The sequence below is a fragment of the Leptosomus discolor genome, chromosome 4 (genome assembly GCF_034619465.1).
Source record: "Leptosomus discolor isolate bLepDis1 chromosome 4, bLepDis1.hap2, whole genome shotgun sequence".
Lineage (NCBI taxonomy): Eukaryota > Metazoa > Chordata > Aves > Leptosomiformes > Leptosomidae > Leptosomus > Leptosomus discolor.
In genome coordinates this window covers 70052919-70063884 of record NC_141394.1, presented here as the reverse complement: position 1 = coordinate 70063884, position 10966 = coordinate 70052919, and the positions used below count along the sequence as shown (strand labels likewise).

The 10966-nt window shown below is 38.0% G+C and overlaps 1 protein-coding gene across 1 annotated transcript in view; it reads right to left on the bottom strand.

The window, feature by feature from the left end:
• Positions 1–237: 237 nt before the first annotated feature.
• The window catches only part of WFS1 (wolframin ER transmembrane glycoprotein), a 32669-nt gene continuing 21940 nt past the window's right edge, over positions 238–10966 (bottom strand). The window contains exons 3-7 of the mRNA XM_009954364.2: positions 9316–9460; positions 8329–8499; positions 7607–7687; positions 3699–3844; positions 238–2046 (exon numbers count right to left, since the gene is read on the bottom strand). Coding sequence (XP_009952666.2) covers positions 238–2046; positions 3699–3844; positions 7607–7687; positions 8329–8499; positions 9316–9460 — 2352 coding nt within the window. The remainder of the gene's footprint in view (positions 2047–3698; positions 3845–7606; positions 7688–8328; positions 8500–9315; positions 9461–10966) is intronic.

Sequence of the window (10966 nt, the reverse complement as noted above, 5' to 3'; positions counted from 1 at the left end):
ATAACGTTAAACTTGTATATAGTACTTCAGTCATACGGGCTTTAAAGGCAGGATACACTTGTGTACACTTAGAAAAACTCCACCAATGCTCTACATTAGCATACATTTTGAGCATTGCTACAGCGAGGTGGGTGGTTTGTTGGTGGTTTGGTTTTTTCTATCTTTTAAGAAGCCAAACCTTTGGTAACGTAAATGCAGCGTACACTGAAGATACCATTGAACCAATAGGAAAGCTCATTACGCAGCTGACAAGAATGGGAAGAAGAAAAAATCAAAAGCGAATTTAATGGCTTTATGCACTGTGCTCCTCCAGTCATGCTCTATTTTCACATGCCTCCCTGCAGGTAAGAGTTTAGACATGCAATTCAAGCAAGTGATTGCTTTCAGTTCAAAGACAGGCCATTTACTGCCAAGGCGACCCTCCAGAATTGTGCTGAATTCAATTATACTTCCTTGCCTCAAGTTCAGCAACACTTTCTTAAACTCATTGCTCGCCTTCAGCACAATATCTTTGGTTATATCATCCTCCTCTATAGACTTGGTTCCATTTTTGCTACTGAAAGGCATGCCCACAGTTATTTCAAATTTGTACCGATCAAACATTTTCATGTGGCAGCTGTGCTTTGTCAAATACTTGAGACGACACAATTCCTCCTCCTCCAGTGTAACATTCTTGGGGTCACAAAGAGGGTATGTTTCACCATACAAGCATCTCATCCAATCGCCAATAAAAAGTGGAAGCATATTTATGGCAGATTCTGCACTATTGTCGATTTCTGTCACGCGCACATATTTGAACCGCCCAGTCCACGTCACTCTGTGTCCTTCTAGGTGACTGCACAAAATCTGAGTACGTGCCATGTTAGTCTCCTTCCAGGACCGGGGTCCACAGAGGAAAGCATACTGATTCCATGTCAAGGTAGAGTTGTAAACTTTCATTCCCTCCGATCGATACACATAGAACCAACAGAACAACACTACAGCTGTGATCCACACCAGAATGAGTTTCACAATCGAGCTTCGAGTGAGGGATTTAACCATTTCAACTACGGAGAAGTTAACTTTCGTCCACCATCGGAACAGCAAAGGAACAGTACACAAAACCAGAGTCACTACAATTTTCATGAGCTCCAGAGACACAAACCACTTAATGAAATGGATAAGACACATCAGTGCAATACCTACACCTAGCACTGGGAGAGCAAAAAGAAACAGAAAATAACCGATTGATGCACGAACGAGCCCAATGCCAGAGGACTCCCGCAGAATGACCACAGAGAGTTCGCACCACATAAAGCAGACCAGGTATGGGATCAGGTAACAGTAGGTGCCTTTAAAATTCCGTAGTTGTGCCATTCTAAAGAAAAGATAGAACAAGTACAAAAACAGAAGGCATGGGATGCTTACATTTATCACAAAGAAATGGCCTACAGGAACAGTAAAGAAGGTTTTACCTAAGAATTTCAAGTAGCCAAAATTCCCAGGTAACACCTGCAATAGGGATAAGCAACCTGCTGCTATCTCAGTCATTAATGCTCTTCTTGTGTAAGGTTCTGCACATGTGCTTAAACTCATGTAACTTGTCACCGTGAAGAAAACTGAGATGGTAGCTAACTCTGAGCATGGTATACAGTCTTTGCTTGCTATAGGGAAGGAAAAAATGACAAAGAATACTGAGAGTAAAAAATAAATGTATGGCTCTAAGTGATTCCATCCAAAGTTCACCTCAGCTTGCTCAACATCTAGGTTTGGTTCAAAACGAAGCAGCAAGTCAGTCAAAGTGCGGAAGTTTTCCCAAGCCTTACTGTCCTGAAAAACTTTCAGTGTGCAAATCACCATAGAAATGAAGGACAAATAGAATATCACTAATGGAATAATGAAGGCAAAAAAATCAATTGTCAGATTACTGATGATGAAGAAAAAGATGAGAGCATTGATATGGTGTGTTGGAACAATGGTAGACAGCCAATGCATCCCTGCCTTTGATGCAATATCTATAAGGTATTCTTTAATTTCCATAATGGCATGAAGCGGGTATTTTACAACCTGGAAAGACAGAGAGAAGCATTTTATTCATGAGCAGTTTTGTATCTTTACATCACAGATAATCTTAGCTGAAGCAGTAGTAGTCAGTTGTCTAACCTCAGCTGACATGAAAAGATTTATATTTCAGATGAATGTTGCCAACAAAATGAGATTACTTTGTCTGAGATTATAGCTCTATTTTGATTAATTCAGTCAGATGAAGCTCAGGGGCGATTTTGATTTCAGGAAAGATGTATTTCATTACCTTTGACACATATAATTAAATGGCTTCCTAGTCAAATATTCTGCTCTGCTAACTTCATACTGAAGATAAACTGCATGGCTGCAGTCCTGTACTATCTTATGTCACTACTAGAGCTGCGAGTACTGTAGTTTTAAAGCACTTAACTCTGCCACTGTTCTGCAAGGATTATGCTATACATTCTGATATGCATATGCACTACAGGAAATAGTGCATATGAATCATATGCACTTACAGGAAGTCTTTACAACTGTGGTTTATCTTTAAAACAATTCTTTCCAAGCATCTAGGGAAATCTGGTTTGGAAACAGCAGGAATATCTTTAACTATAATTACTACACATTTAGGTATTCTTTAACTCCACAACAGCAACTGTACAGGATCTTAAAGTTCTACCTATCTTACGGGGCATTTTCCAACACAGTCGCCACACAGAGGAACTGCTGGATTGAATCCTCTCCTCATGACCAACCACACACTTTACATAGGATCATTAAAATGTACAGGATTTTTCAAACACATATTCACATGTTGCATCGGCACACCAGATGCTCCAAACAATCCTCCTTCCTGCATAAAAAGACAGTTCTGTCTTCCCAGAACTTAGGCTTTTATATTAATTGCTTCAAGGGAAAGGCCAAGAATGTTTCAGCAAAGATCTATGCAATGTGATGAACTGGGGCAACATACACAATGACTTGGGCACAAGCTTATTTATTAGCAAAGGGATCCCTGTTTTCCTCTGTAAATTCATCTCTTTCAGAATACAATTTCAGAATATTCAAAAGACTGGAAAAATATACCCCTCATCCCCTCCCTTTTTTTTTTTCCCCACTTCTACCATATGATAATGAACAACAAAAAAACAACAATAACAAAAGCTCTCATGTCAGCATCTAGAAATGCCCTACCTTGCTTAAAATTTATACCAGTATTGAATGCATGCACCTTAATTTTCCCTTCTCCTTTCACTACCTAGAGAAGCATTGGTGTAGAAAACCACTAACAGCAAGTTCCACCCTTCTTGAATTCCTTCATAACAGAACATTTTTGCACTTCAAGGCTATGGATATGAACCTGCTTTCTCCTGTTTAAATAAGGAAAATATAAAGCATATAAACCAGCTATAATAAAAATACGCAGTTATGATAGGGACATTTAAATCCTCTGAGATGTAATGCAGGTAAATTGCCCTCTTCCAAGGAAGGTCATTATCCATCTCTCAAATATATGACTCCTATATGAAACTGTAACCATATATATGAAGTCCAAAAAGAAATTATAGCAACAATTCTTTACTGTATAGACTAAATATCAGTTTTGAGAGTCAAGTGCAAGTCACCTTTGCCTTGTCTGAAACATGTGAGTTAAGAGCCCTTCAACATAACCTGGTTCAGGATTGCCTTTTTACCTTCAGTCGCAGGGGTAACTCTTCAGGAGTCTTCCCTGCCAATTCATCATCTTCCTCCTCCTGCATAATCAGGTTAGATGGGATGATTCCCTTGGCGTATTTCTTGGTAATTTCAACAAAGTCATCCAAAGCAATAAATTTTTTAGCTAAAAGATAAAATGAAGACTTTGAGTAAATAGTGTCACTACAACACAGTACTGATTATGAGCTGGAACATGAATCTTCTTTCCTGGTACTAAAGAAGTTCTACTCTGGGCTTCAAAGACTGAACCACCGATAACACCAGCTTACTTCACCACTTGTTCCAAGATCTACGCTAAAAACAATAAGCTGCTTGCGCCAGCAATTTATGACTACTCTAAATCTTGTCAGACCAGCCAGTAAGTTTATTATATAGGAGAACAGAGTGAGTGAATGTAGCTTATCTGAAAGTATTCCAAGGGAAAAAAAACCACAAACAACCTACTGGATTAGGTCACACAGTTTTAAATCATAAGCAATTATATCTTTGGTAATGGCTTGAGAGAAATCTTTAACAGCCACATGGAAGAGAAAGAATTGTGCAGGAACAGAAATGAATTATCTGTATGTTCTTAACTGAAAAACTGACTTCTGATTTGGCATTTAACAGTCATTTTTCTGAGTTCAGAAGTTACAGACAATTATGAGAAATGCCCATTTATTCATATATACAAGACTAAATACAGATTACATATAGTGTATTAACTTAATATGCTACATGGCTATACAAAGGGACTCCCCAAAACTATATCAACTGTGATCTAACACAGACAGACAGCAACAAAATACACTTTGCTCAGTTGTATACAGAGATAAAATTTATCGCTCTGCCCTGGAAGATCTTTATCCACTCCTGTGAGTAGAAGTGAGGCAAGAGGTTACTTCCAAAAACTCTAGGGATGCTGCAAGACAAGATGATTTATACACTACTTAAACTCTTTTCACAGCCAGTTCCTTACATTAGCATGGATTAACTAGTTTCTATGGTAGACAAGCTTGGTGTCGTTTGTAAAGGAGGATAATTAACAGCAACTTTTTTCCATACACTAAAGCAAATGACATTGCTGTAGATATGAAAGACTTTTGAATGACAAAAATCTGTAACACACCTCCTACACAGTAAGTTTAGCTAGTCAGCTGATACAAAGATATGAAAGCTGGCCTGCTTGATACTCGTTTGAGATTTTAAAGAGGCGGAAAACTGAACTGCTTCACTAAATTTAAAATCAGAGGATTAGTAGATTTGAGACTATTAATTTTAAAAATTGCTACATTTATAGAAGTTATATAGTATTTCAGTATTTAATATTGAAAACACTGTAGATACAGAACAAAATTAAGTACTTGTGTCAAGATAACCTGTGACAGGAACAGGGGTGTTAAGAGTTCAACAGAAAAAAATCTCTTTTGCTTTAATCTTACAACATGGACGTTGCCTTTTGCTTGGACTTTTACTACTTTTTTTTCCTCCCCTCATCACATGAACCCTTATGTCCCACAAAACACCTCCCAAGAAACAAGAAAGGGTTTATTTTTGCTAACTGTTCTTAACGTTCACAGACTGTAAGGTGACATTGCTTGCACAAAGAAATCTGTAAGACCCCTTAGCTGTCTTGGTGGGATTCAGATCAAGCCTAATACCACATGTGTCATTTAAATTTACTGTCCTGTTGGGACAAAATATACGTAAGACAGCCTTTCTGGTGTGGAATCAGCAAGCAGACATGGTTAGAACCTCACAAAAATTCCTTAATGCCACTGTTACAGAGCCATGGGATATCCAGAGAGGGTAGGAGTGATTAACTTACTATGTATAGATGGCCTATCAAATGTAATGACATGTATACTCTCAGGCAGGCAACAACTGGCCATTGACAATGTCACCTCTAATCTTCTGTTTATACCTCCATTAAGGACAGACGCAGATCAGATATCTGCAAACACATATCTGGCTTAAAAATTATCTTCCAAGCATGGGCAATGTATTAAAACTGAAGGAAGAATCTCCTGCTGGCAAGATAAACGGAGAAACTCAGTGGATCAGAGAAGTAAATGCTGGAGGGTAACAGCCCTCTAGTTCACCCATGAAAAGACAAAAGCTCTCTAGAGAAGAGGTAACAGCCTAACTCCTACTTTAAGTGTTTGATGAAAACTTTTCGGTTTTAAATGTTATTAGTATTTTGTCACCCAAATGTCTCTTAAATTGATATAAAAAGCGTATGTTGTAGATTCTACTTTATTATTCCTAGATTTTTTTCTTCAATTTGGTTATGACAAATTCCCCTGCCTCCCCATCCGCCGCAGAAAAAGAAAAATACGCACATCAATTTCTGCCTACACTTACATGTAGGTTCATTTACTCTCCTGTTATTTTACCTGCCATTTAAGCCTTAAAAAAAAAAAAATAAAAATTTTGCCAGTTCCTTTTCTGACACTCTTTGAATTACTGAAGAATCCAGAACAAAATGACTTACTTTGCACTCACGCTCTATCAGCATGTGCCAGTTCAGCTAGGGGATGGAAAGAACACTAGTGTTGTCCACTAAGCACCAATGCAACGTAGCTCCAACGAACCCAGATACATCTGTCTTAGGATTCAATGACCGGACAACGAAACACAGCAGTCTCAGACTTGAAGGACTATTTCTAGCTTTCCAGAAGTGGCACAAGTCACAAAACCAGCTGACCTGCTCTCACAGAAGTTATGATAGTACCAGAAGCTTGGTCTCCCAAACACTATTTCTCCCATCACCTACTCCCTTAGTCATATATGCAGGCACATGCCCCTGTTCCTCTTTTATTTTTGTGAAAGTTAAGGCAAAACTGAAATAATACTCTTAGGAATGTTATTTTCAGAAGTCACCTACATAATGAACACAATCCTTGAAGGTAAAGGCCAAACTGACCTAATGAAGTGCAAGTCTAATCTTTCAAGGAGTTTAAACCTTCAGACCCCCAGATTTGGCACGCTAATCCACATATGATGCTTTCATTAACACGCATTCTCAACTATAGCTGTATTAGTAAGTAATACGGTTTGCAGTCTTTAAAAGTGCTCTCCAAGAACTGATCAGGATTGCACATGAACTATTTCATTGGACCTACTGCATTTCAAGAAAGTGAGATTTTCCTGACCATGATTAATTGAACCTTACATTAGATAATGTTCTTGAAAAACTACACATGCTGCATTGTTTATAATTAGTTTTCTTAATTTAACTTTCCTCCCAAAGACCCAGCAGCGTATCAGCATTTCTTAGGTATGCCAGGCTAGGGAGAATTTTATTCCAATTCCAACCCCCCCCCCACAACCTACCCTACAAAACTCACAGACTTGGGTCCACAAATCTGATCCTGAGGAACTAAGCTGCTCCTTAGTTATGAAAGAAATATCTTGGTGCATCTTCCCTATATCAATTCTTGAACAAATATGAAAAGACAAACAATAATTATAAGAGAATGACAAACAGAAGCAAGGCAAATAGAACGAGGGATCTGTCTGCATTAAATGGTTGCATAAATAATTCCCTTACTGTAATCAGAAAAATTACTACAGTTTAGAACTAAAAAAAAAATTGAAAGTGCAAAAATTTTTTTTGCTGCATAGACTTCTAAGAGCTGAAAGGGCTAGAATATAAAAATAACAAGTGACATGCAAACTCCTCTTAGTATACTAATTACTGACAAGTTGACAGTAATGGTGATGCCTTTGTGAGCTCACATGCAGATCAGTTATTTACCTTGCACATATAATAAAATTGACACTATCAGTTTATAGCAATCCAAACTTGCTATACATTCTTACTCTGGCAGCACAAAATTGCTTAGCAAAACAAAATGGAAACCAAAACCACAGGCAAAGGTTGAAAGCAGCAGCATGCACTCACATTCACTGCTCACTAATCGCTCCAGCATTCTTCTCTGCTTCTGCACTGACTTTGGGACCGGGCCAGGTTGCTTCTCACCATCTGGTTCAATAACAGAAGTTTATGGAAAGTCAAAGCAGTCAATTAAAGTGATCAAACAATAACTGGAATGTTCTTCAAGCTGCAATATCTGGAGAATGGCATTTCCACAAAGTCAGGAAAAAACCAAACATACATATAATCAGGTAAGAAACTGTTATATATGGTTATTACTGTATTAGAAAAGGGAATAGCACTGACATAACTAACATACTGCTGTAACGGCAGAGTGAGCAAGGTGTCTTCAAGACTGGGTTTGTAAATCAGAGTATCTAGTAAGATATCATCAAGATGACTTAAGAAAACAAAACAAAACAAAAAAATCAAACACAGCAAAGCCATAAAAGATTTATTTTTCAAGGACAACAAGGGTCAAATGAAGATATTTTTAGTATTCAGTCACTTGAACGAGTACAGTACCTGAAGCACAACCTACAGCAAGAGTTGGCAGGCCTAACTTTCTTGGTCCAGAGAGCACAGTCATTAGAAGAGAGTTAGAGTCATTAACACTCTTACTTTTTCTTACATTTTCATACATTGACTGTTATCTCATGCCTGATTGTTTATAAAGCCCTTTAGGTTTCTAGCTGTGTTCTGCCTGTAAATCTATTTTATCAATACCATCAATCAGTTCACAAACCAACCTTCATTGTCAACTTGCCCAACATTTTCCAGTAGTTCAGAAACTGCTAATTGCTTCTTCTTTTTTGGGTTTAATTTCCAATACATGACTAAGGCAGCTTTCCTCACAGCTCTCTCCAAGTCAGTCTCCGATGATAACTTTTTTACTTCTTGCTCATTCTCAGAAGTGATTCCTCAAGAAAAGAAAAATACATTACATACAATTATCCCCCACCCATGCAGAGATAACAGATTTGCCCACAATTTATCTTTCTCAGTTTAGTCTGAAACTTCTCAAGTTTCATTCACACCTTGACCACCTAAGTAAATTACTCAAATGCCTTTCTGTGCCCACTGCTTATCAAAATCCAATCACATTGCTTAAGTTTAAACTGTACTTCAAAGATTGTGCAAGACATACATTATCCTTATGTCTTGCTTCAACTTCTGAAGCACAGCAGTTCAGGCAAAAGGTGGTGCAGATATGCACGGGTGACATGTAAAAGGCAGCAAGAACTTAAGGAAAGTTGGTTGGGGCTTTTTCTGTATTTAAGAGTTCAGAGAGTTGGCAGATGAAAGGGCACCATTCCAAGCACAGGAAATACCATGAAGGAAGAAGATGTGAATCTTAAAGTAAGAGAAGGCAGTGAAAAAGACCAATTAGGTCAGAGGTTGGAGAGGGGCAAAAGACTGAAACAACAGCAGGTATGTAGGTGGTATGCAGTTATATATCACCTTCACAGTCAAAGAAGTTTCAGTGAAAGGTGGGGAGGGGAAAAACAAGCATGAATTCCATGAAAGAATTCAAGAAAATGATTAATATAAATGCTTTTGTGAGCAGTATCAGTAATTAATGCCTTTTAAATTACCTATTTGAACAGACTGTTAGCAACTACTCATACAGTTTTGCCATGAACATTCCTATCGTATTTTAACCCCTCTTTTCAGTGTTAAAAGTTTATTTCAGATAAAGTGGGAAGCGCAAGCAAAAAGTCTCAGAGAATCCATACCTCTTCTGTCTGCCAGGCACCTACGCAACAGTTTGACAGCTTCTCTTCGACCTTGCTTAGCAGCAAGGATGAACCAGTCAACGGCACTACAATTGTTAAGTTCTTCATCCTCCTCTTCTGCTAATCTTAAGAAGTGTTTCCCCACCTAGAATAAGTAGGGAACAGAATTTCTTCAATTACTGAAATATACTCCCTCTCCCCCCACCCTCTGGAACTCAGCTAGAATAAATTCTCTCTCAACAAAAGGTCAAAGCATTTGCTCCTAGCACTAAAGAACACAGATGTAAGTTGATCTTCTGCAGGGAAAGATCAGTTTCCAGAACTGGAAGCATGAAGGAATTGCAACACACTGGGACAGGTCAATGAATTAGTTGCTGTTGGTCTTTGGGCATCTCGCAGGATCTGGTAAAGCTCCTGGTCTTTCCCTGAATTCTGAAAGTCCTCTTGAATTCTTCTCTTCCTGTACCAATAGTCAGACAACACTGCTAGTCCCACTTCAGAAACACAGAAATTAAGTATAATAACCTGGTGCCAGTAACATTCTGAAATTCAGATGAGGTTATTGACAAAGGGCCTTGACATGGAAGGAGACTTCAGCACTGAAATGCCTGACTCATAGCCGTTTAGCCACTGACAGTCAAAGCAAACTCATAAATTAGCGAATGGAATAAAACTAATACTGCTTAAGCATCAGGCAAATTCAGTGAAATAGCCTGTAAAAATCCTTCTATTCCAGATTACAGAAATTATCAAGCAGTTGCCTATATTACTGTTTTACAGATAAGAAAAAACACCACCTGATAATATACTAGTAAATGTAATTATGCAAATAGCATGGAACACTTCTGCTTATCATCCCACAAAGCAACCAAATATTAAGTGGCAGAAAGTGGACAACACTACTGGACATTTTATCTACATGCCTGGAGAATCTGGGAAATGCTTTTGCTTGGTTCACTGCACTCCCTCTCTCCCTACTGTTACTTCAGTTACATTCTAGGAGTAACTAATGCAATACATTAAAGAGTATAGCTCCATAAGTCCACAGCATTATCTGCTGAAAAAAACCTGTTTGACAGTTTCTCCAAAACTTTGTGTTTGGTATTACCACTAAAGGTGACTAAAGAAATACCTTTAAAAGATTAATAATTCACATTATTCCCATGTAGATTAAACACACTGGTATAATCAGAAATATTTTTTTTTTTCCAGTAAAGTTTATGTCTCCAGCCTTTCAACTGGTTTCATACACCTAAGTGAGTGCTCCAACAACTTCTACATAGATAGTTATTGGATAGACATCATAGTGATTAAGCCCATAGCACATACTGTAAAGCTATCCAAAACCATACAGAAATAAGAAAAAAAATGGACTAAGTAATCCAAAACTTCGTCAGAATGAAACATTGACTACAAAATCACACCAGAGTTCAACAGGCAGTGCACAGATATACTGGCAGACCAAGAAGAGAGTATATGAGATGGGGAAAAAAAAAAAGAAAGACTTCAGCAATTGGCTGATAATTTACCACCCAACTACACATGTACCTTCAGCTATTTATTTCAGAAAGGAACTGCTTGAACAAGTTACATGGTGAATAACATCCTCTGACAAAAACAGCTGTTCCTTGAGCATGTTTATATTTATAGC